Consider the following 27,014-nt stretch of genomic DNA (forward strand, 5'->3'; position numbering starts at 1 on the left):
CAAATTCTAACATATTAAAAAATCCATCTCATCACCTTTCTACATCTCCATGGTCCCTATTCCAATTAATGGCATCTTCAACTAACTTCTTCCAAGCTAGAAACTCCTGCAACATCTTTCACTTCACCAAATCACTCCTTTTATCACTTGGAAAATTTGGTTGATCACATCTCATGTATCAAGTCTACCATCTCCTTCCTATTCCTACATGGATGAACCCTTATAATCCTTGTCTAAAGCTATACAAAAGCATCAGAAATGGTTTCCTGCTCCTAGTTTCTCCCCTTGACAAACAAACTTTGTGTTACACCAGCATAGGGTTTAGTTAAGAGGTTTTACAAGGTGTGTTATGAAAGCTTCTGTCCTTCCTCCCAAACTCCCGATTTCCTGTTCCACACAGGCAACCTCTTTCAAGACTTTTGAAAATATTTGGGGAAAAAATTGTATCTGTACTGAACATGTACAGTTTTTTTCTTGTCATTATTCCCTAAACAATAAAGTATATCAATTATTTACATAGCATTTGTTGTATTAGGTATTATAGAAACCTAGAGACGATTTAAAGTATACTGGAGATCGATGCCTAGGTTATATGCAAATACCACACCATTTTACATTAGGGACTTGAGCATCCTCAGGCTTTGGTACCATTGGGAGGTCCTGGAACAAAGCCTCCATGGAGGATACCAAGGGATGACTTTTGATTCCTGGCTTTCTTCATTGTTGGCTTAGGATTCAGCTTTCTTAGGTCAGCCACATCAGAGTTAACCCATTTTATGGCTACTTTCTAATTCTGAAACTGCTATTGCTGTTCTCTCCTCTCCTAACTTATCCTTTTGGGCATATGCTTTGGAAAATCCCTTTACTGTCATTTTAGCGGGATTTGAGGAGGGAATGTTGCTAACAACTAATGTGTTCAACTTACAAATTCCAGAAGTCTGCCAAACTTTGGAAGCAGGTATCATCTAACTCTATTTCTCTTTCTTTTTCAAACTTTTATTTTAGGTTCAGGGAGACACGTGCAGGTTTGTTATATAGGTAAAACTCATGTCATGGGTGTTTGTTGTACAGAGTAAACAGACAACCTACAGAATGGGAGAAAATATTTGCAAACTATGCATCTAACAAAGGTCTAATATCCCAGTATCCATAAGGAATTTAAACAAATTTATAAGAAAAAAACACAAACAACCCCATTAAAAAGTGCACAAAGGACATGAACAGACATTTTTTAAAAGAAAACATATATGTGGCCAACAAGCATATGAAAAAAAGCTCAATATCACTGATTAGAGAAATGCAAATAAAAACCACAATGAGATACCATCTCACACCAGTCAGAATGACTATTATTAAAAAGTTAAAAAAAAAAAGAGAGAGATTTATTTTTATCTCTTTTCTCAACACCATCCCAACTGGGTTCCAATTTTCTAGATTTTTCTGTGTCTTCACTAATTAAACTTCATTTTAGAAAAGGATTTAACAAATTCATTCCCCCTGAGGTCTAATGAATGACAGAGTTTGATGTGTTATATCTCTCAAGAGTATTTTCATTTTAACAAGGACTAAGTTTCTTATTTGGCTTAAGCCAAAGGGATAAAGGCATTAAGTTCTAACTGAGAAATTTCAGGTACCCACACCTAAGTGTTTTGGAGGCTAGGGGAACGTTTTCTTGTGTTTTCTCAAATCACAGGCTTTGGGGGCAGGTCCGACTGTGCCCATGTATTAAGCTAATTGATGATGTCAGAGTCACAGCAGGCATTCTAGGATGACAATCAGAAATAGGAATATCTGCTCAGTTACAATTCTAGTCCAACTTGGGTGTCTTGAAACCTAGACAGCAGGTAGATGAATCACCATCCTAAATATTGATATTAATCTAGAGCAAAACATATATTTTATTGTGTTTATAATAAGTACACAAAGATAGACATCATCGAATACACACAACTCTAAGTAAGACCTCCTCATACAATTAGTGGTTGTAAGGCATTTTGGAACTACAAAATGCCATATAAATGCATGATAATTAGATCATGAAACTAATTATGGTTAATAATATGACTAACCATCTTAAACTGTGTATGAATATAATAATAATAAGCAAACATTACGTGCTCTCAGTTGAAGCAGACACAGCCAGAATTTGGTAAGGGGCACAAAACAACAGAGGATGCCTCCAAGCATTCTGGGGGTAGTACGTAGAAAATTAAGGTCGTATTTATCTGCCAAGGAGCACCACACGGATATAAACCACAAAAACAGGAGAGAAAAGAAGCCCAGTTAAGATCTCCTCCTTAATTCCTGATTTCTGGTCCTATTATTTTGCTATATACCACTACTACAACTCAGAACAAGTATAAGTGTCTGTGCATCTCTTACTAGGGACTTGGCACGTTAAAGTGTTTTACATATATTAATTCCCACAACAACCTCAAGAGGTAGGTACTGTTCTTCCCTTTTGACATATAAGCAAATTAAAACACAAAGAAGTTAAATAACTTTCCACCGTGGGTGGCAGAGCTGGGACTTAGGCTACCCAGCCCCAGAGCCTGGCCAGTTACCACCACTCCATATGACAGCCACCTTTTCTCTGTTCCACGAATCAATTACAGATACATATATGTGTGTGTGTATACATGTATATATACATATGTGTATATATACATGTGTGTATATATGTACATATACACACATACACGTGTATATATACGTTTGTGTATGTATAAACGTATGTGTGTGTATACACGTATATGTGTATGTATGTGTGTGTGTGTGTGTGTGTGTGTGTTTGTATGTATGTATTTTTTTTTTTTTTTGAGAACGAGTTTCGCTCTTGTTGTCCAGGCTGGAGCGCAATGGCGCAACCTCAGCTCACTGCAACTTCCGCCTCCCGGGTTCAAGGATTCTCCTGCCTCAGCCTCCCAAGTAGCTGGGATTACAAGCATGTAATCCCATTACACCACCACGTCCGGTTAATTTTTTTTTTTTTTTGTATTTTTAATAGAGACGGAGTTTCACCATGTTGGCCAGGCTGGTCTCGAACTCCTGGCCTCAAGTGATCCTCGCACCTTTGCCTCCCAGAGTGCTGAGATTACAGGCGTGAGCCACCGCGCCTGGGTCAGATATGTATTTTCACCACTGGTTGTGCAAAACTCACTCCCCACCTCATCTTAAGAACTTAATGATCCTTTTGGTAAAACGCCAATACCAGCATAAAACAAATTTCTCCAGGATACAAATATTTTCATAATTTGTATTAACTCAACCTAAACTTTACCAGCCTGAATTGCTTCTTCAAGGCTTGACTAATACACTGTTAGGGAGTATTTTAAGCAGCCTCCACCCAAGTGCTTACCTTGTAGCTCTATTTATCTGCCTTAGGCATTTACTGGACTCCTTTCAGATTCTTTCCCTCGCTAATGTTTTCCGGTATCATCTGATAACTGAATAGAAAATGCTGTTCTGAATCACTACACCTCACTATCAACCAAGTCACAAATAAATTATGTTATATATTATATATAAATATTATAATGGGCTATTTAAACTAAGCCAGCCGTCTTACCATGTGCTCATGTGGGATTTCCTGTTTTAATGTTGAATAATAATATATTTTACAGTTAGCAAAGCCATTTCACCTGCAGTCGTTGATTTGTTCAAAATCTGAGCATTTAAATCCATTGCCAATGTTTGCTTAAAGAACACTGTTTTCTTACGAGTCTTCCAAATCGGTCCTTACAGGAAGAACCTCTGAATACTATACACATATACGGACGGCTGCGTGTCCCTACAAAGTCAGCCTGTTACTTCCCCTGGAGAAACAAAACTCTTGAGAATCGCTGAGCTGTAAAAATGTCAGAAAGCCGGTGTCCCAGGCGCCCTGAGAAAGCCGGGAGAGGGCGATGGCTGCCCCCAAGCCGCCTCCTGCCCCCCGGCAAGGCCGAGGCCTCAGCGCGCCCCCCGCCCCCGCGGCGTCTAGCGGCCCCGCCTCAGGGAAGGCCAGGCCCGGCCTCCCTGGGCTGCGGCGGCGCCCCCTGCAGGCAGCGGCGGGCAGAGCGGGCGGAAGGAACCCGAGCCGGGCTGCCACCGTGTCCCAACCGGAGCCGCCGCCGGAGCTTCCCGGGGCCCCGAGTCCGCGCCGAACGCCCTCCTCGCCGCCCGCCGCGTCCCGGCGCCCTCCGGAGCCGCCGCGCCGCCCGCGCACACCTGAAGCGGCCGGGCCAGGCCCTGCCTCGGTCCTCAGCTCGTCCTCTCCGCCCCGCACCGGCCTTCACTCTGGAGCGGCCCCGGCAGCCGCAGCAGGGGCGGCGGCGGCGGATCGAGGAGCTCTCCAGGTCGTCCCGGGAGAGGCTGCTGCAGTCCCGGGACAGGATGTTCTCCAAGTTCACCTCCATCCTGCAGCACGCCGTGGAGGCGGTAAGGCCGCCGGCTGCGGGCGCACGGCAGGCCGGGGATGGCGGCGGCCTACGCTCCCCGGCGGCCTCGGGGACAAGCCGGGCGGCCTCGGCCCGGCCCTCGGCGGCCCTGGCCCCGGGTGGGGTGAGGCCCCAGGCGGGCGCCCTGGGTGGCCGCCGGGTCATGGGAGCGTCCGGGGCCTCGGGCCTGGCTCTGCGCGGGTACCCTCGGTCCCTGGCTGCCTCAGGCCGGCGGTCCCTGACCTCCTCCAGGAGCCGGGGCGGGGGTGCCGGGGAGGACCCGGCCGCCCGACCCCGCTCGGTGGTCGCCTCATTCCTCTGATGGGGACGGGGGTTCGGGGAGCACCTGGCGGGGTCGCAGGGAGCTCCCCCGGGCTCCCTTAACGTTAACCTTCTCCGGAAAAAAAGTGGTCAGCGTTGAGCAAGACAAAAGAAACGAGCAAGCACCGCTTGGGCTTGGGTTCTGTTTTGTTTTGGTTTTGGGGGGTAGAGGTGGGAGAGGCATGGTCTTGCTGTGGGGCGACCCTGGCGAGGAAGCAGCCGACCAGCCACCGGGTTGCTGGCTTTTGCTTTCTTGGGCCTGGAGGCCGAACTCAGCTGAACCTTATGTATTGATCTGAAATAGAAGTTTGGAGGGTCCAATCGAGTTTGCTTTCGACAGCTTCCAAGCTCACCGAGCACAGAGACCATCTGTTTCCTTTCTTGTCTAGTTCTCTTCCTGGACACTCTTCGTTTATCCTGCAATTGTACTCTCCTTTGAGGGTTTTAGACACCAGCATAGAGACGGTATTCAAGTATCCTAATAGACTAATAAGTGAAAAGAAACTAAAAAGGAAATGTCTTGTCACTGTTCTAGTAAGAATGCTAGTTGCTTCACTTGTTTACTTTATTCTGGGAGAACTGCCCAAATTGAAAAATGCATTCTGTGCAGAAATAATTACTTTGCTAATTTTTAACATGACATTCTCTTCCTATGTTCATATTATGTGATAGGGCACTTTAAAATGTACACTTTAAAAAATGTCAGATACAACAATGATTTTTTACGGGCAGGCAAAAATAAAATGGAGTTTTTGCCTTCAGTAATAAAAACAAACTTTAGTACAATTGTTATTTAAGTGATACATGGGAAACGTTAAAAAATTTAGCTCTAGGACAAGCTCTTGGGTAAATGTATCAAACGGGAAAAACAGGGTTTCATGAATGTAGAGCAGTATTACACGGAGGGAAATGACAGTTGTAGACCTCAAGACAACTTTTAGTTTTTTCTTGCTTATACACACTCTAAAGTACTTTTGTTAAAAGAATTTAACTGCAGTTTATTAAAACATTTATATTTTGTTTTCTTTAAAAATACCAAGAATCATTTAATTTTATTTATTTATTTATTTGTTTATTTTTTGAGAGCGAATCTCATTCTGTTACCCAGGTTGGAGTTCAGGGATGTGATCTCAGGTCACTGCAACCTCCGCCTCCCGGATTCAAGTGATTCTCCTGCCTCAGCCTCCCTAGTAGCTGGGATTACAGGCACCCGCCACCACACCCGGCTAATTTTTTTTTTTTTTTTTTTTAGTGGAGATGGGGTTTCACCATGTTAGCCAGGCTGCTCTCGAACTCCTGACCTCAAGTGATCGCCCGTCTTGGCCTCCCAAAGTGCTGGGATTACAGGTGTGAGCCACCACACCAGGCCCGAATCAATTTATTTTAACCTTGAATATATGAGACACTTGGGAATACTTAATGAGATACTTCGTAATCAAAATTTACTATATTACAATCAGCTCTCTTATCCGTAGGCTCTGCACCTGTGATTCAACCAAACTCAAGTAAAAAAATATTCGAGGGGGAAAAAAATTCTGCAGAGTTCCAAAAAGCAAAACTTGAATTTGCCATATTCAAGTACTGTCTTGAATCCATGTGAATGAAGTGATGTGTAGGCATTGTATTAGGTATTAGAAACAATCTAGAGATGATTTAAAGTATACAGGTATGCATAGGTTATATGAAAATATTATGCCATTTTATAACAGGGACTTGAGCATCCTCAGATCTTAGGGTTGGGAAGAGAGGTCCTGGAACTAGTCCCCCACAGATACCGACTATATTTATATCCTTTACCCATCAGGCTAGTATTTACAGAAATAAGTACTTAGAAAAAGAAAGACGGCTTTCCTGCTCTGCTAGTAAAGGCTCATTTTTATCCGGAGGCCTGTGTTTTCTTGTCCTCGTTATCTTTTTATAATTGTATATATTAGCATCTGCCAAATTATCTGGCTCCTGCTCTGTAATATCCTTAGCCTACTTTGCTGAGGTTAGTGAGAAAAAGTTAGAGTGGCTTGTATTCACCTAGTCCCGAAATTACCACATTGCATTTAGAAATGTAATGTTTTCATTTGCTTAGACCTAATGTTTTCATTTGTGGCACCACCCATCTTATCTTGATAGGAGGTTAAATCTCATGAAAAATGTTTGATGTTCTCTACTAACCTTTTTTTTCCCCCTTTTAATATTCTCTCTTGGGAATGAACTCATATGCGGTGATGAATAAGCCATCCTTGTGGTATTTGGATAATTTTTTTTGTAGCCCAAGATTAGTTTCTAGTTATTCAGTTCTGTTTATTAATTTGCTTGATATTTTCCTCTATGAACCAATCTTACCATTCCTCAGTTCATTTTGTTAGCTCTTCTGTGTGTTCCTGTTCATTTGTATGCCCAATTAGCATTTCCTGATGCAGTATTCCAATTAACATAGTTATCAGGATTATACAGAGACAGAAAATACCTGGATACTGACATGAGCTTTTTTCATTATTTTGTTGGATCAGTCTGTGGAGTAATGCTTTTCCAACCATTTTGGTATGATTACTTTCCAGGTTTCCTTATTCAATTTGTGAGCCTTCAAATGGGTTTTTAATTTTTAATTAACTATTTACTTATTTTTCGAGACAGGGTCTCTGTCACCCAGGTTGGAGTGCAGTGACGTGATCATGGCTCACTGCAGCCTCAACCTCCTGAGTAGCTCAAACGATTCTCGTGCCTCAGCCTCCTGAGTAGCTGAGACTATAGGCCAGCACCACCACACTCGATTTTTTAAAAAAAATTTTGTAGACACTGGGTCTCACAATGTAGACACTGTGCCCAGGTTGGTCTCACATTTTTGGGCTTGAGCGAGCCTCCGCCCTCCATCTCCTAAAGTGCCAGGATTATAGGGATGGAGCCATCATACCTGGCCCAAATAGTTTTTTTAGCGTTGACCGGATGTATTCATTTAAGTGAGGCTTAAACATAGAGTTTTTCTTATTGTTTAATTAACGGTTTCTCCTCACTCTCTAGTAACTACTTACAAGGTAAAAAATATGACTAAGATATTTTCCAAAATTAATATTTGCAAATGTGTTATTAAGCTGATAGACTGCATTTTGAGTATGGAAGAGAAAGAAGTTCACACCTTCTTGATTAAAAACAAGAACTGTAATGTAACTCCTGCCTCGCTTTTTAGAAATGACAGTCTTCTCTCAGTATAGAAATGATTGGCCAGTAAGTGTCTTATGAAATGAATCTGTTCTGTTAGCCAGTTGCCACATGTCACAGGTCTGAATTCAGGCCTTTCTTGTAGTTAGTTCCAGGGTTAGATTGGATTGTTTTAACACAACTTCTTCAAAGGATAGATAAAACACTTTCCACTTAGTACAATTTGGTATTTGTTGAGAGCCTAGTCCTCACTAGGGAATGTGCCAAGGGCATGTTCCTCTTAAATTCCAAACAGTTCCACCCTTGTGGGCAGATTTATTCCAGCGAGGATAAAGGACAGTGTCAGGGAAGAGTTTTATCATTTTAGCTAATTCCTTTAATGGAAGTCATCTTTCAGAATGTAAGTGCAATGTTTTCTTTTCAAATTATAGTTAAGAGTTCATGATGATTGTTGAGACTAGCAATTCCTTAAAAATCTCTTGTGCCCTGGAAATTCAAACCACAAATCAAATATATCTCATGTTTTCTTAGGCATATTCTTTTCCAACAAGTGATCTCTAGCTTCAGTCCTTCACTCATTCAGCACATGTCTTCTGAGTCACCAGGAAAGCATGGCTCCAAGTGAGGGAAACAAGGTGGACTTGGTGTGCTTGTGTCCTTGATCACAATGCTTACAGTCTCATTTGGGAAACAAAACAAACATACAAGTTAGATTACAGAATAAGGAATGCCTAAGAATGTGTTCTAGCCCATAGAGCCAGACAGAATCAGGTTCCATTCCTGCCTCTGTCCATTCCTTCTACACTTGGACAAGTTACTTGATATGTATACATTTCCATTTCTTCATTATAAAGGGAAATAATTAAACCTATCATAGAATTGTTGTGAAGATTAAAATAAGAGAATGTACATGAAGTGCTTAGTGCAGTGCCTGGCACATAGAAAGTGCTCAGTAAAAGTCAACCATTATTGTCATTTGGATGATTGGTTTAGCCAGTGAACTCTATAGGAGAAGGGAGCAAGCATTTAGGATTGGAGTTGTTATAGAAGGCTCTCTGGAAGGAAGTGAGCAAGACTTTGGAGAGGCAGAGAAGATGGGGAAGGTCATTAGGAAAGCCGGGGGCAGAAAGAAGCATTTAAAAAATCTGGGAGTGGGGTCAGACGCGTTGGCTCACACCTGTAATGCCAGCACTTTGGGAGGCCGAGGCGGGCGGATCACCTGAGGTCAGCAGTTCGAGACCAGCCTGACCAATATGATGAAACCCCATCTTTACTAAAAATATAAAAATTAGCTGGATGCGGTAGCATGCGCCTGTAATCCCAGCTACTTGGGAGGCTGAGACAGGAGAATCGCTTGAATCTGGGAGGCAGAGGTTGCAATGAGCTGAGATCATGCCATTGCACTCCAGCCAAGGCAACAAGAGCAAATAAAATAAAATCTGGGAGTGGAATGTTGATGATATATGAGACACAGTAAAAGCAGAGGTGGCTTTTAGAACACCAGTTTTCATCTGAATTATCCATCTAGACACTTTTGTTTGATGGATATATTGGACACAGTCCAGACTCCCAGTTGAAGGCAGTGTTTCCTTGGGTAAGTCAGTTAACTGATTTTGAGTCTTCAGAGTTTGAGCAAAACAGGTTTATCACGAGAGTTTAAGATCATACAGTATGTGCAAAATTTGCAGTATTACACCTGGCACATAACTACTCATTAAAAGGCAGTGACTTCTGTGTTATTTATGTATTTATATATATTATCCAATACTTAACTCTGTGTCATGCCTGAGTTGGAAACCAGAGATTGAGTGATGAAAAAGATGAACAGTTCCAGCCCTCATAGAGCTGACAATCTAGTGGAAGAGATGGATAATTAAACAATGACAAAAGTGGGATATGGAATAAAAGAGAGCAAGCCAGCTGGTAAAGAGTATCAAGGCATAGGCCGGGCGCGGTGGCTCACGCCTGTAATCCCAGCACTTTGGGAGGCCGAGGCGGGCAGATCACGAGGTCAGGAGATCGAGACCATCCTGGCTAACATGGTGAAACCCCGTCTCTACTAAAAATACAAAAAATTAGCCGGGCATGGTGGCAGGCGCCTGTAGTCCCAGCTACTCAGGAGGCTGAGGCAGGAGAATGGCATGAACCTGGGAGGCAGAGCTTGCAGTCAGCCGAGATCATGCCACTGCCCTCCAGCCTGGGCGACAGAGCAAGACTGTCTTTAAAAAAAAAAAAAAAAAAAAAAAGAGTATCAAGGCATATATAGGGACTTCATCCTAGGCAGGAAGAGCCTGGTCAAGCTTTGCAGAGAAAGCAAAGTCTAGTTAAGGGTTGCATGTCAGTTTGGGGTTGAGATAGTCATTGCATGAATTTTTAAAAATTTAATGCTCTGTGTTGTAAAAAGTTAACTTGGAATTTCTTGGTACTGATTCACACATTTTTTTTTTTAACTCAGAGCATCAGTGTTTTTATGCAATGATAAAACAGGTAATTTGCATGTTAGAATTAGTAATGAAAGTGGCAAGTTTACTAGAAAGTTTTACATAAATAAGGAAATTTATTCATGTTTGAAAAAGATTGTTACTAATCTACGTTATTAGCAATTTAGAACTGTTTAACTCTCTAGTTAAATAGGTTTCTTATTTAAATCTAACTCCTGGAGGGAGGTATTCACAAAGTAACACCATTCTGTTTTGAATTTGACTGTAACCTACAACAAAGGTCCTGACAGAAATGCAGTAAGACTTCTCTGTCTAGTGACCAGAGAATACAGTTTCAATTCCCTTGAAATACAGTTAAATCCCACTCCTGAAATAATCTGGAAAAGGGACACTGTAACTCCTCATATACCCAGGAGGTTGCCTTGGAAAAATTTAACAAATCGTAGCATTTACACTTAAGAATCTAGGTACAGTTCCTGAAACAACAAATTTCATTTGGGTTTGTCCCACTTGTGAATGCACTTAACTATATAAAGGTAGTCTATAGAAGTCAGGTCCAAAAAAATTAGGAAGAGGTTTTATGTATTTTGAGAACATTCTAAAAACAAGTGGCTGATTAAAACTTTTTTTTATCTAAACATTTCAGGAAGATGATACTGTTTTCCCAAGTTAATACTTTGATTCTTAATTTTCTTCCTAATTTTTTCCCTCAGTCTCCCATAAGTTTTTTTCTCCCCATGTTCTCCTTGAAGTTAAAGTACTCCCAAAGATTTTAACTCCTTTCTTGCAGTCTTTTTAATTTTTATTTTCTTGAAAATAAGGTGAATATTTTATTCTCTTAACACAGTACTATTTACAGTGGAAGATATTGATAATTGTTGAAATATTTTCAGGTCTATTTTATTCCATAAATACATTTCATCTTCTTGATTGAAACACTTAAGATGTTTACGACCAATATTTATAATTTGGACAATAGTTCGGAAATTGTTTCGACAGGGTTGCCAGCTCTGAGGTGGATGCTGAGGACACCAAGAAATCAAAATGGTCCCAGTAGAAGTGCAAGAATAACATGACCTCTTTTAGGTCATCTGTTTAGAGGAAGTCTATGAAAATGGACTCTGGAGAAGTAAAGAAACAAAACAATGGGTACTCCATAGGCAGGGCAGCCCCAAGAGCTACTAGTTGGCTATTTTTCTAGTTATTTATTGATCATATGCTAAACAAGGGATGGATTATTCATGAACTTTCTGGGGAAAGGGGTGGGCCATTCTCAGCCTTGAGGGTTCCTCCCCTTTTTAGACTATATAGGGTATCTTTCAGACATTGCCATGGCATTTGAAGGCTGTCATGGCACTAGTGGGAGTGGCTGTTAGCATGCTAATGCATTTACAATTAGTGTATAATGAGCAGTAAAGACAACTGAGGTCACTTTTGTGACCATCTTGGTTTTGGTGAGTTTTGGTCAGCTTCTTTACCGAATGCTGTTTATCAGCAGGGTCTTTATGACCTGTATCTTGTGATATCGGACCTGTGACCTCCAGTCTCATCCTGTGACTAAGAATGCCTAACCTCCTGGGAATGCAGCCCAGCAGGTCTTAACCTCATTTTACCCAGCTCCTGTTCAAGATGGAGTTGCTGTGGTTCAAAGGCCTCTGACAACACTAGGACTAGGGGAGCTCTCACTCTCTTTCACTCTTTAAGGAAAAGAAATGTAGAAAGTGTATGCAAATCTTTTTTTATCCATTTAACACACATTTGAAATACTCGTAGGTTTGCTATAAGATGGCTGAGGGGATATAATTTTGGTCATAAAACTTCTGAAGTAAGTTTTAGAGCTAAAATGTTGAGCATTTTTGACTTTGTGGAATTTAAATTGTTAGTATCTTGTTCATGTAGTTATTTTGCTAAAAATATGCACTGCCTAATCCAAGCTTAAAAAAGAAAAGATTTACATTTATATGTCACTGAATGTAGGGTACAGTTTTAATCTGATTACGAAGTTGACTTTGGTATATGTTTTAGTAGTGATGATGTGGAACTAATTACATAGCAGCTTTTTACTGTTTTGCATTTCAAAGTCCTAGGTACAAAGATTCCTGGCTATTAGTAATTTCATTTTACTGATATGTCAGTAATATAATATTGGTACATTTTCATGTAATATACCTCTGAAACCTACTTTTTTTTTTTTTTTTTTTGAGATGGAATCTCGTTCTGTCATCCAGGCTGGAATGCAGTGGCGCAATCTTGGCTCACTGAAACCTCCACCTCCCAGGTTCAAGCGATTCTCCTGTCTCAGCCTCCCCAGTAGCTGGGACTACAGGAGCACGGCACCACGCCTGGCTAATTTTTGTATTTTTAGTAGAGATGGGGTTTCACCATGTTGCCCGGCTGGTCTTGAACTCCTGACCTCAAGTGATTCACCTACCTCAGCCTCCCAGAGTGCTGGGATTATGGGTGTGAGCCACTGCCCCCAGCCTGAAACCTACTTTTAAGAAAGTGTCAGGGGAGGAAAAAAAAGCTCGATACTGTAGTTTAATAATAATGTTGATAAATATGTTTTTCCTCTTTCTTGACAACTCATTTTTACTTTCTTGGATTTGACTTATTTTGTTTCTCTTTAATATCTGACATATAAAAACAAAGTTCACCCCTTATTTTTATGCTACCTTTGCATCGTAATAGATAAATACAGAGTTATAGGTTATGGGAAACTTTCAATGCCGTTTTCTTAATTGTTGTGGTCTTTTGTTTGTGTAGCTTGCACCTTCTCTTCCTTTACAAGAAGATTTTGTTTATCACTGGAAGGCAATTACCCATTACTACATAGAGACTTCAGGTAAGGAACAATGCTGATATTAACTGAAAATTTGTGAAAGTTAAACAGAAAATTTGTGAAATACTAAAATATTTTTAATAAGTCTTCAAAGTTATTTTACATTTAAGTTTATAGACAATCTTATCTTTGTCTTTAAGATTCAGTCACTCATTTAAAAATATACCTGTTGAGCACGTACTACTATGTGTCAGGCATCGTTGAGGCACTGGGGGATAGAACAGTCAGTCAAACAGACAACACTGCTGTCCTCACAGAGCTTATGTATTGATCGGGAGGAGGCAGACAGTATATAGACAAATATGTACAGTGTGTCAGATGATAAGCGTCAAGGGAAAATGAAGCAGGCTAAAGAGTATGTTGGGGTGGTGGGAGTGGACAGTTGGCTATTTTAGGTTAGAGAAAGCCTCCATTGCCCAGTATGACTTGTGAGCTGAAATCTAAAGGAGAAAGGAACCAAGCCTGTTAGATATCTGGAGGAAGGGTGTCTTGGGAATGAGACCTAATTCACAAACCCTCAGGCCAGAGCATGTGGCATGCTTGGCATATCCCAGGAACTTTAAGGAAGCCAGTGTGGATAGAGCTTGAACATTCATTCTTTCTTGGAGTGTTTGTGTATATAAAGGCTACAATTATGGGGAAAACACATTTTTAAAAAGTAAATTACAGGTAAACTTACAAATCATCTTTTACTAGCACTAGGCTACTCATTTTAGAATATGAAATGAGACATAACATTTCTTGAATTCTTTGTGCTAAGGACTGAGCTTTATTATTTCATTGAATTCATATAACAGTACTCACTAGTGTTTATTAGTTCCATTTTATAGATGTTGGTGACTGATGCTTACATAGTTTGCACCAGTTCTTCCAGCTGAAAGTGACAGAGCCAAGATTTGAATCCAAGTTATCTAACTCCAGGGCCCATGCTTTTAACGACTGTCCCAGACCATGTCAAACTTGATAGATATGTCCTCCTGAAAACAAAGGTGACCCTTCTCTATACATTGTTTTCTCCATAAGGCTTAGTGTTATGGTTTTCTGTCTGTGTTAGTATACATACAGACAAAGCAGCATATCAGTACATAGCATACCAGAATTGTGTTGTTCAAACTATAGAAGTACAAAGTAAATGAAAATAGAGACATAAGTAAAGAATTTGGCACTTCTAACGTATTTTGTATTTAAATGTTCTATAAAACTTCACATTTTTAAGAGTAATTTAACCTTAGTATAATAAGGATGGGTTGATAAAACCATGTGATGTTTGAGTCTAACTGTGATATGTTAAAAAAAATGCTAAATTTTTATTTTATTATAAGAAATCAGTAATATTTAATAAAAATTCTCCTGAGAAACAACTTTGAAAAACAGATTTTGGAAAACAGCTGTCTGTTAATGAGAGATGTCAGTAATTTTAATAGAGGATTTTCCTTTTGGCTTCTCATTTTAATAGAAGAAAATGAATTAGGGACATTAAGTGACAGACTTCCCAATCCTACAAAGTAACATAGTAGCAATCCAAAACAGAATCTGTCCTCTTCATATATCCCAGGTTATTTGCCTTAATGTTCAAGGCCAACCTATTTCTATTTAAAGAGACTTAAAATTCAGATCTTCTGAACTGGCTAAGTGAAAAAAAAATTTTAGTTATAAGTACACATAGAACATTTTGATGTGACATGTTTTTCCTGGTCATGTCCCCATTTCCCACATAAACAGCTCTTATTTCTGAATTACTATGGATAGATGAATGTTAGCTTATGGAATGTATTTCAGATTTTTTTTTTTTTTTTTTTTTTTTTTTTGAGATGGAGTCCCGCTCTGTCGCCCAGGCTGAAGTGCAGTGGTGCGATCTCTACTCACTGCAACCTCCGCCTCCCAGGTTCAAGAGATTCTCCTGCCTCAGCCTCCTGAGTGGCTGGAATCACAGGCGCCCGCCACCACACACGGCTAATTATTTGTATTTTTAGTAGAGAGGAGGTTTCACTGTGTTGAACAGGCTGGTCTTGGATTCCTGACCTCAGGTGATCCATCTGCCTCGGCCTCCCAAAGTGCCGGAATTACAGGCGTGAGCCACCGTGCCTAGCCATATTTCAGAATATTAATTCAGTTTTGGGGTAAGAATATGACAAAATGAATCATCTAAATTCTAGCAGAGCTGATCATACTGTGTTTATAAACCTCACTTAAGTGTGTAGTTCAGATTTTTCTCAGTTTGAATAGGAAAAGGGAAATACAGAGTATTTTAGGTGCAAATATGCAGTTTAAAAATGTTTAAATATTTGATGAATGTTTTTTATTGTTTAGATGATAAAGCCCCAGTGACCGATACAAATATTCCATCACATCTGGAACAGATGTTAGATATACTGGTTCAAGAAGAAAATGAACGGGAATCTGGGGAGACGGGGCCATGTATGGAATATTTGCTCCATCACAAGATCTTGGAAACATTATACACCTTGGGGAAAGCTGATGTAAGTTCCTAATCCACACCATGCTCTTGGGCATTAGTACATGCATTCATGTCTTATGAATAAAGAAGCTGCCAAATACTTGATTATAAAGTACGTATTGAACATGGCAGGATTCAAGTTAAGATTGTGGAAAAAAGAAAATTATGTAGCCTATACAAATATGTCCATAGAGACAGAAAGATTCCAAACACTCTAGACAACAACTAGTACTCGGCTGCTTAGAATTCCAGTGTAAACATTTATGAAAATAAACTCAAGTACATAAGCTCAGAATAAAAAAAGAGATAGAAGGAAGTCAGTTAAAATAGGATTGAAAAATAGGAATTATTTGTCATAGTCCTGGAAGAGAATGTCACTGATTATTTTGACACTAACGAAACTGTTAAGTGGAGCCAATTTATATTTTTTAGGCCTGATGAATTTTGAAAAATCTTTACGAAGCTGAAATTATGATATCACTAATGTTTTGTATTGCAAAACCTTCAAATTACTTATAGAGACAAGTTTTCCAGCCGTGTGGCCGAGTGAGGGAATGGGAGAGCCTTGGATTCAGATTAGGGGGCCAGGCTTCCAGTCCTGACATCATTATTATCACACTGTGACCATCATAGGTCTCTTTGGTTAATCTTCCTCCTCTTTAAGATCCAGGAAGTGTTTGCTAAGGGGCCTCCCCAGCCCTAAAAGTCTATATAGTTCTGTGAATTTCTATGATATATGTGAAAAAAAATTAGGCTAAAACAAAAGAAACCTATAGACACATTTTCATGACAAAGAGAGTTTGCCTTTGTTCTGGCAGGGAGTTAACTATTACAGTTTCATGTTACCCCAGCATTTAGAATATAAACAGGTGGACATTGACTGCACCAAGCTCTAATCTCGACAACATATTATCACCATGCTGTTTGTAACTACATGAGCCTGTGGTCTCACATGCTGTATTATGGTCTCAGATATACAATATTATTTCTAGAATACCTGTCATTAATATTTGATTGAAAATTTTATTCTGACAGTTATTAACTGGCCAGTTGCATTGTCTTTTCAAGGTGGAATACATTCATATACATTGTCTCTCCAATTTTTTAAGCTTTTCAGTAAATGTGTTTGCATTGTCTGTTGTTTTCCTGTTGGCTTCCTTTTTTCCTATACCCAGTGTCCTCCGGGAATGAAACAGCAGGTTTTGGTTTTCTATACGAAACTTCTGGGAAGAATCCGGCAGCCACTACTTCCACACATTAACGTGCACAGGCCAGTGCAGGTATTTTGTTCCCCCTACATAAAATTATTTGGTTTGATTTCTTTGAATGTTGAAGTAATTTTATATTATTTTTCTGAGAGTAAAAATAATGAAATTATTCCAGAATTAACATGCAAATTAGCAAATACTTGAGCTTTTTTTATGCATCACATAGCATTAAGTGTACTTACAGTGTACTTACAGTCTTTCTAATTCTCTTTTAAAATTTTATACGTGAATTTTCCTTGGATTTTACCTCCATGACATCTGAAGGAGAATTTATTATATAACTCGTTAATTATTTATGGTAATGAACTTGAAAATTTTACCACTAGTAAGTTTATTTTGGTATAGATAATTATAAATATCATTAGTGTTCTGCTTAATGCAGGATATTTGCATTATATGAAAAATTTAAATATCCTTAAGGTAAATGAATGGTTATTTTACAAATTTGTAAAAAGTAGCCTAAGTTTAAAAAGTTAAAAACAATTGTTTTCACAGAAATTAATTAGACTCTGTGGTGAAGTCCTAGCAACACCAACAGAAAATGAAGAGATTCAGTTTCTTTGCATTGTGTGTGCGAAGCTGAAACAGGACCCCTACCTGGTTAACTTTTTCCTAGAGGTATGATATACTTCTTATCAACCTTCAAACTATAGTTATATTAAGATCATTATGAAAATTGAATTCTGTGAATAATATTAGAAGGAGCTCTATTTTGCAGGTTATTAGCTTGTTTTACTTCCCAGAATTATTTTTCCTTTAATATCACTATTTTATTCTCCTGGGAAAAAAGAATTTCAAAGAATGCAGTTGAGCCAGATATATGAGGCAGTACAGGGACTGGACAGATAGAAAGTCATTGCGTAAAAGAGGGCAGCTTGAAGGTTGAATCAGAGATAGACAAGTCACTGAAGTTAATATGCTATCATATTTTCAGCCAAGCTTGCCCTAGTATGTAGCATGGGAAATCTGGCCTGGGATAAGGATGGCATGTGCAGATTTGGACAAGATGGAAAAAAAGCACGAGTTATCTCTCCAACCTCACAGCAGTTGGGATTGCTGTAGTATTTTGTACTGTTTTGATAGCCATAGTCACCAAATCATAGTTTACTTAAATCAAGTGATATTTTGGATTTTACTCCTAAATTTAAAGTAAAAAACATATTTTTGTACTTTTTGCCTTCATTCACTTCTTTTTTTCAGCAGTGAAGTCATTTTGGAATATTTTAGAAAAAATGATTATGTTGTTTTTGTCTTTTTACCTTTTTGTTTGTAATTTATTTTTATTTTTATTTTTATTTTTTTGAGGCAGGGACTTGCTTTGTAGCCCAGGCTGGAGTATGGGGGCGCGACCATTGGTCGCTGCAGCCTTAACCTCTCTGTTTCAAGTGATCCTGTTACCTCAGCCTGCCAAGTAGCTGGGACTACAGGTGTGCACCACCACACCTGGCTAATGTTTTAAGTTTTGTTGTAGAGTCAGTGTCTCCCTGTGTTGTCCAGGCTGGTCTGGAACTCCTGAGCTCAAATGATCCTTCTGCCTTGGCCTCCCAAAGTTCTGGTATTATAGGCATGAGCCACCACACCTGACCTTCTTTTCAGTTTTTTAAAAAATATTTTTCTAGCCAGGTGCGATGGCTCACACCTGTAATCCCAGCATTTTGGGAGGCTGGCGCAGGTGGATCAGTTGAGGTCAGGAGTTCGAGATCAGCCTGACCAACATGGTGAAACCCCGTCTCTGCTACAAATACAAACCTTAGCCGGGTGTGGTAGTGCACGCCTGGAATCCCAGTTATTTGAGAGGCTGAGACAGGAGAATCACTGGAACCTGGGAGGTGGAGGTTGCAGTGAGCCGAGATGGCAACACTGCACTCCAGCCTGGGCAACAGTGTGAGACTCCGTCTCAAATAATACAAAATACATAAATAAATTTTTCTTTTTCTTTTTTTGGATTAAGATATAGGTTACATACAATAGAATTCACTCTTTTCAGTCTGCATTCTGTGCGCTTGAGGAACACAGTTGTGTGACCACCACAGTCAAGATGTACAACAGCTCCGTCACACTACCCCATGATCCTTTGTAGTCATCCCTTCTCCACCCCTATGCCCTAGCAGTCACCGATCTATTTTCCATCCCAATAGTTTTCTCTTTCCCAAAAAGTCGTAGCAATGTAATTAGGCTTTTGAGTCTGGCTTTTTAAAGTTAGCTTATTGCATTTGAGATTCATCCATGATTTTGTTCCTTTATGTTGTTGAGTACTATACCATTGTATGGATGTACCACAGTTGTTTATCCATACACCAGTGAGGGACTTCTGGGTTATTTCTAGTTTTTTACAATTGTGAATGAAACCACTAAGAACATCACACACAGATTTTTGCGTGGATTTAGGTTTTCATGTCGCTTGGATAAATACCTAGGGTAGGATCACTGGATCATATGGTAAGTGTATATTTATTTTCATAAGAAACCGCTAAACTGTTTCCCAAGTGGCTTTGTCATTTTGCATCCCATCAACAGTGTACGTGAGCTCCTATTGCTCCATGTTGTTGTCAGCACTGGATGTTGTTAGGTCTTTGTTTTGTTATTTTTAAATGTTAGCCACTCCAATATATGGGTTTGTTTTCTATTTTACATTACTAAGCAAATTAGGATTCTCTTCTGGACTCTTAACTGGAATTAGGTAAGCAGTTAAGCTGTAAAATTTCATGAATTTAAATTTCTAGGTGGTGGTAAGGACTACGCACGCCCTTAACACTCATCATGCGCATCGTGTGTTTGTCGTCCTGTGCATTACATTTCGTATCATCTTTTGCAAATTTGCTTCAAAATGGCTAGAACAGTCTTATCATTTTGGATTTCTAAAGATTTATAATGATATTAGAGTTTTTTTTTAGTTTTTTGTATACTTATGAGAAATATCTCAGTTTTGCTGAGATTTTTCTTCTCAAGGTTCATTTTTGCTAAAGTTTTCTTAGATAACCTTAGTGTACTTGGAATGCATGTATTTTTTTCCCCAAAGTTAAGCCTGGAGAATTTCTTTCTCAAAAATTTCTGAAACTTGTTTTCTAAGTGCATAGCATAGATCAGAAGCAGATGAAATATGTAGGCTTATGTATGTTCATGGTGAGGTACGCTGTATGTATCTGTCCTCAGAAAAACATTTACATTTAAACCTCACTACAGAGAACACCCCTCAGAATTAGTGACACATCTGCTTTGTGCAGTGTTTTTATGACATATTTCTCCAAAGCCTGAGGTGGTAGGTGTCTGCATTTTTTTAACGAATAGGACTATTAATATGTGTTTAATGTCAGTTACTACAGTCCCCCAGCACTGGTTATTTAAGTGCATTTTATTTTCTCCTGCTAGTCAGTATGCTCCTTGAGGACAAGGATTCTGTCTTATTAATCTTGGGTCCCTACAGCTTCTCTAGAATCTAGCACAATGCATAGGAACTGCTCAGTTAACACTAAATGAATGAATCTTTAGGGAGACGCAGGGTTTTGTTTTTCTTTTTGCTTTTTTTTTTGAGACAGTCTGACTGTGTCGCCCAGGCCGTAGTGCGGTGGTGCAATCTCAGCTCACTGCAGCCTCTGCCTCCCAGTTCAAACGATTCTCAAGCTTCAGCCTCCCAAGTAGCTGGGATTACAGGTGCACACCACCACACCCGGCTAATTTTTGTATTTTTAGTAGAGATGGGGTTTCACCATGTTGGCCAGGCTGGTCTCAAACTCCCACCCTCAGGTGATCCACCCACCTCAGCCTCCCAAAGTGCTGGGATTATAGGCATTAGCCACCGTGGCCAGCCAGAAATGCAGTTTTATTACTTATAAGTATAGATAAGAACAAAAATGCTTTGCAGTTCTCAAGCATGTATTCCCTGAAATGTCATCTCTCTCTATTCATTACTGTCAGCCAATATTTGCATCTACTATGGGTTAAATATATATGGTAGATGAGTTAGAAACAGTCTTTGCCGGCCGGGCATGGTGGCTCATGCTTGTAATCCCAGCACTTTGGTAGGCTGAGGCGGGCAGATCATAAGGTCAAGAAATCAATCAAGATCATCCTGGCTAACACGGTGAAACCCCTTCTCTACTAAAAATGCAAAAAATCAGTCAGGCTTGGTGGCCCGTGCCTATAGTCCCAGCTACTCGGGAGGCTGAGGCAGGAGAATTGCTTGAACCCGGGAGGCAGAGGTAGCAGTAAGCCAAGATCGCACTACTGCACTTCAGCCTGGGCGACAGAGCGAGACTCTGTCTCAAAAAAAAAAAAAAAAGAAAAGAAACAGTCTTTGTCCTAAAGGAGTTTACAATCTGGTGAAGACAGTAAATGAATGTTCAGATACTGTAATCTGAAGTAGAGTAAGGTGAGAATCAAAGGAAAGATACAAAGTAAATTCCTTAAGTACTTATAGGATGGAGAGATTCATCAGCTCTAGGTCATCAAGAAAGTCTTCCTGGAAGAGGTAATCTTTGAAATGAGGCTGGGCGCAGTGATTCACACCTATAATCCTAGCACTTTGGGAGGCTGAGGCAAGCAGATTGCTTGAGCCCAGGAGTTCAAGATCAGCCTGAGCAACATAGCAAGACCTCATCTCTATAAAAAAATAAATAAATAAAGAGAAATGAGCCTTGACAGATGTTTAGAGTGGGTGAACATAAGGAATGAAGATATAAAAGTTTGTGGTGTGTTCAGGAAACAGTATAATTAGGATGGGTGGCAAGAAGCACCTGAACAGATAGACTAAGTATTGTCAAAGACTTTGAATGACAAGATGAAGAGTTTATTTTTACTTGTAGATACTGGGGAGCCATTAACTATTTTTGAGCAGGGATGTTATTATGTGATGGTATCTGTGCCTTAAGTTAAATTGGCAGCAGCCTTTTATATGGCAGATTCTTTGGGAGGAGAGATAAAAGCAGGGAAACTAATTTGGAAACTGATGGAGTAACCCAGGCAAGAAGTAACAAGGACTATGACCAAGTTGGAAACAGTGGGTTGGAATGAAATGCGTATGTTCGGACTAGAGGTAGGCTCTATATGGCCTTGTAACTGCTCAGATGCCGAAGCTGGGAAAGGATGATTTGAATGCTGGAATTCCTGAAGCAATAAGGCTGCTACTAGTAGAAAAACAGGGGCCCCAAGGGGGCTGATTTTGAGGGGAAGGTGATAATTTTGGTTCCAGATGCTTTGAGTCATCATGATTTCCTGATGGAGATAATTAGCAGGTATTCGGTATTGCAAATCTTTGATTTGGGAGGGAAGTTTAAGAGATTTTGAAGCTATGTGTGTGACTATGTTGTGGGTACTGATGAGATCCCTAAAAAAGAAGGGGAACAGTTTTAGTAGGAACCAAAGTGTTAAAGCCACAGTTCCTCATCACCTAGGGAATTTTTCTAAAATGCACATTCCTTGGCTCCACCTCCAGATATTCTCATTCAGCAGGTCTGGATGGGACCCAGGAATCTGCATTTTTATCAAGCCCCACAGAAGACCAGGACACCAACAATCTTGAGTCTTACTTTGAGAAACATTGATTGAAGGACGGAGTGCTATACTAGCATCCTTCCTCTTGCTGTTCGTATTTGAGACACCTCTCCCAACAATATTACTAGTATTTTAAATGGAATGAAATGTTTTACTTTCATAAAGAGTGTGATATGCCATTGGTTTTTTGGTGGTTTTTTTTGTTTTTTTTTTTTTTTTTTTTTGAGGTGGAGTCTTGCTCTGTCACCCAGGCTGGAGTGCAGTGGCATGATCTCGGCTCACTGCAACCTCTGCCTCCCAGATTCAAGTGATTCTTCTGCCTCAGCCTTTCTGGTAGCTGGGATTGCAGGCACACACCACCACACCCAGCTAATTTTTGTGTTTTTAGTAGAGACAGGGTTTACCGTGTTGGCCAGGCTGGTCTCGAACTCCTGACCTCAAGTTATCCACCTGCCTCAGCCTCCCAAAGTGCTGGGATGTGAGCCACCGCACCCAGCCAATATGCCATTGATTTTGTTGGAAATTGGCAAATTGTTTGGAGTATTCATTAGGTCCCATAGAGTTGTTTTCTTTTAATATATATGTTCTGTGAACTCAATTTCTCAAGAAGATTGGTCTAACCTATACTTTTAACAGCAATAAAAGTGATTTATAATTAGTATAATATAACTTTGGAAGTAGAACCCTGAATTCATTCAGCCTTTAATATGTTTCTATGATGATAGGCCCTGGGAGAAGTTAGTTTATGGTGAATTTTAACCTACTTGTGTAATTTGATTTCTGCTCTTATGTTCAAATGGAAAGCAAGATACTTTTGCCTTGAAGCTAATAATTTGCTAATTTGCTTCAGTTAAGATTCTCTTTGTGTTTGGGTGTGTGGATTGAGGGAGGGAGCACCAGCATTTCAAGCATATCTTATTTCTATCCTAAAGACACTGGTAAAAATGTCCCCTGAGTAGTTTCTTGGGTTCTCTTTTTTTAAATTTTTTTGAGACAGGGTCTTGCTCTGTGCCCAGGCTGAAGTGCAGTGGCATGATCACAGCTCACCACAGCTTCAACTTCCCAGGCTCAAGCAATCTTCCTGCCTCACTCAGCCTCCCAAGGCCTAGGACCATAGGCGCAAGCCACCATACCCAGCTTATTTTATTTTATTTTTTTAGTAGAGACATGATCTCACTATGTTGCCCCATCTAGTCTCGAATTCCTGGGCTCAAGTGATCCTCCTGCCTCGGTCTCCCAAAGTGCTGGTATTACAGGCATGGGCCACTGTGCCCAGCTTCTTGTGTTCTTATAGAGTAGAGGTTTAAGGAAAAACTTAGAAAAGATGCTTATATATTTGAGAGAATTTGGGGGCTTTTGCGGAAACCTTCAGTCTAATGCTGGTAACTTTTGAACTTTAAAATATTTTTATTTGTAAGTTTGTACTTCCCTCCCTGCAAACCCCCCTGCCCCACCCTATGATCTTATAAGAATTAACATTGAGACTATGTAGTTACAGCAGTCCAGTGATGAGAAAAAAAGTTAACTGCAATTGAAACCTCCTGAAACTTTTTTCCTCACTAACATTAGTTGTTTTAAGCAGTAGTCAAATTATCAGTAATACTGTTCATTGCTTATGGTCAGTGTAAAACATTTTGTAGTTAGTATGAGGAGTGTGATAAACTCCTATTCAATGGTAAAATCATTCTAAAACACAGTTTGTTAAAAGTCAGAATATTTTCATGTGACATAACATCTATTGCTACTTTGGCTAGGCATGTGGAATGTTATAGAAAAATCCATTAAAATATTATTTTTGGCTTAAAAAGTTATTGATGTGAATTTTATAAAACATATATTCCTTTTCAGAATAAGATGAAATCATTGGCTTCCAAAGGAGTACCAAATGTAATTTCGGAAGATACATTAAAAGGTCAGGATTCCTTGTCAACAGATACAGGACAGTCCCGTCAACCAGAGGAACTATCTGGTGCTACTGGAATGGAGCAAACAGAATTGGAAGATGAGCCTCCTCGTCATATGGATCACCTGTCCACAAGCTTGGATAACCTCAGTGTCACCTCACTGCCAGAGGCCTCGGTTGTTCGTCCAAACCAGGATTACAATTTAGTGAATTCTTTGTTAAATCTTACTAGAAGTCCTGTGAGTTATGGCCCTTACTTTTTCCCCCCTAACATTATTTCAATAATGTGCATTTATTTTTTTTTTTAATTTTAATTTTTAATTAATTTTTTTTTTTTGAGATGGAGTCTTGCTCTGTTGTCCAGGCTGGAGTACAGTGGTGCGATCTTGGCTCACTGCAACCTCCGCCTCTGGGTTCAAGCGATTCTCCTGCCTCAGCCTCCCTAGCAGCTGGGATTACAGGTGCGCACCACCACGCCAGCTAATTTTTGTATATTTAGTAGAGATGGGGTTTCACCATGTTGGCCAGGCTGGTCTCAAACTCCTGACCTCAGCTGATCCACCTGCCTTGGCCTCCCAAAGTGCTGGGGTTACAGGCACAAAGCTCACACTTGGCCAATAATATGCATTTAAAATAGACAAAATCTATTTTTCTTTTAGTGTGAAACATTAAATCCTTTTATGTTGAATTTTTTCGAACAACCTGATGTATATACAATTCAAGAATTGAAGGGGGATTTTTTTTCCTTTAGGATGGCCGAATAGCTGTGAAGGCCTGTGAAGGCTTGATGCTGTTAGTAAGTTTGCCAGAGCCTGCGGCTGCAAAGTGCCTTACACAGAGCACTTGCTTGTGTGAACTACTGACAGACAGACTTGCCTCCCTGTACAAGGCCCTACCTCAGTCAGTGGATCCGTTAGATATTGAAACCGTGGAAGCAATTAACTGGGGGTAAGGACCGTTACTTGTATTTTCCCATAAAGGTGACTTCTTACACCTACATTTTAAAATCCATTTCTATTTTGCAATGGTAGAAGTCTTTGAAAAATTGAACACCACTAGCGATCATTAAATGGGAATATTTTCTCAAAGCTTGTATTAAATTTATCAGTCAGTGGTAATGAATTGGTGTGGGAACAATCCAGCTGTTATATAGTTAAGATATTTTGTCCATTTTACTGATCAATTTTTAAGGGCTTACATTAAAACCAATAATTTTAACTGATTATTAAAAACAAAAAACCCTAAAAAAAGGAATCTCCTTTTAAAATAATTTCCACAGCCTCTAGAGCAGTCTATTCTGTCTCCTGGCCTGTTTGTACAGAATCTCTTCTACCTCATTCTTTCACCTCTTCTTCCTCCCTTTTAGACTCCCCAACTTGATTATCATAGGGAAATATGATTACTGCAGAAAGTTTATAAGTTATTAAAAAGTATAAAGCAGCATAAACAAGTTGCCCATAGTCCCACCACCTATAAGCAGCCTAATGTTTCGACATAATCACCTTTTATTGTATTTCTCTGTATTTTTAACCTGTCTTTGTTTTTTCCACTCTATTTTCTGTCAGCATCTATAGGGCAGACCCACTTGTTAACATTACGACTGTATTGCATTTTAGGGCAGGAAGAGAAGTAGTCCACTCTCTGTTTCTGTTTGTAGATCCCCATTTACCGTTCTTTTCTTCCATCCCAGCAGCTAAGAACCTCCATCTTTTCATTGATGTTACTTGGTAACATTTAGGGCAGGAGTATGAGGAGCTATCCCAGTGTTTTTTCTCCTGCAGCTCCATTGTTTTTTTTTTTCTTTGAGATGGAGTCTTGCTCTGTCGCCCAGGCTGGAGTGCAGTGAAGCGATCTTGGCTTACTGCAACCTCTGCCTCCCAGGTTCAAGCGATTCCCGTGCCTCAGCTTCCCAAGTACCTGGGATTACAGGCATGAGCCACCATGCCCAGCTAATTTTTTGTTTTGTTTTGTTTTGTTTTGTTTGTATTTTTAGTAGAGAGAGAGAGAGTTTCATCTTATTGGCCAAGCTGGTCTCGAACTCCTGACCTCACGTGATCCACCCACCCACCCACGCTGGCCTCCCAAAGTGCTTGGATTACAGGCATGAGCCATCACGCCTGGCCTCCTGCAGTTCCATTCTGCTTTAACCTCTCTTCTCCTACTTAATATGTGAAAATTATTTACAGCTCTTATTTAAAAGGTTTTCTCTTATCTTGGGTTTCTTTTACGGAATCCTCTTCTCACTGTCCTCCAGCATTTCCTGTGTGAATGTACCATACTATCTGAGTGTGTTCACGTGCCTTCATTTTTCCGTACATTCTGAACAGGGTCCATGCTTTTGGATAACTTTGGACCTAGCAATTCTTCCTTGTCTTACAGCTTGGACTCATATAGTCATAAAGAAGATGCTTCAGCATTTCCAGGAAAACGAGCCTTAATTTCATTTCTTTCCTGGTTTGATTATTGTGATCAGCTCATTAAGGAAGCCCAAAAGGTTTGAAATTTTTTATTGTTTTTTGATCATTTTAAGATATAAATATTTATTAAGTGAAATTGGAATCCCTAATTTATATCCCAAATATATTTTAATTGTCTTAGAATACCATGATTAGTAAAATAAGTAAACAAAAAAGTGTGTATGTGTTTTTATGTGTGTATTACAGTTCTAGAATACATCAAAGTTCAAGTTCTGCCCTTTTATATTTCCTTAAATATTATGGTACAGT

The 27,014-nt window shown here is 39.7% G+C and overlaps 1 protein-coding gene across 1 annotated transcript in view; it reads left to right on the plus strand.

Moving 5' to 3' along the window:
- Window positions 1-4,051: 4,051 nt before the first annotated feature.
- FHIP2A (FHF complex subunit HOOK interacting protein 2A) overlaps window positions 4,052-27,014 on the plus strand; it is a 41,938-nt gene continuing 18,975 nt past the window's right edge. The window contains exons 1-8 of the mRNA XM_054503865.2: window positions 4,052-4,419; window positions 13,094-13,172; window positions 15,480-15,649; window positions 16,803-16,907; window positions 17,391-17,513; window positions 24,234-24,527; window positions 25,040-25,236; window positions 26,668-26,782. Coding sequence (XP_054359840.1) covers window positions 4,375-4,419; window positions 13,094-13,172; window positions 15,480-15,649; window positions 16,803-16,907; window positions 17,391-17,513; window positions 24,234-24,527; window positions 25,040-25,236; window positions 26,668-26,782 — 1,128 coding nt within the window. The 5' untranslated portion in view covers window positions 4,052-4,374. The remainder of the gene's footprint in view (window positions 4,420-13,093; window positions 13,173-15,479; window positions 15,650-16,802; window positions 16,908-17,390; window positions 17,514-24,233; window positions 24,528-25,039; window positions 25,237-26,667; window positions 26,783-27,014) is intronic.

The sequence above is a fragment of the Pongo pygmaeus genome, chromosome 8 (assembly GCF_028885625.2).
Source record: "Pongo pygmaeus isolate AG05252 chromosome 8, NHGRI_mPonPyg2-v2.0_pri, whole genome shotgun sequence".
Classification (NCBI taxonomy): Eukaryota; Metazoa; Chordata; class Mammalia; order Primates; family Hominidae; genus Pongo; species Pongo pygmaeus.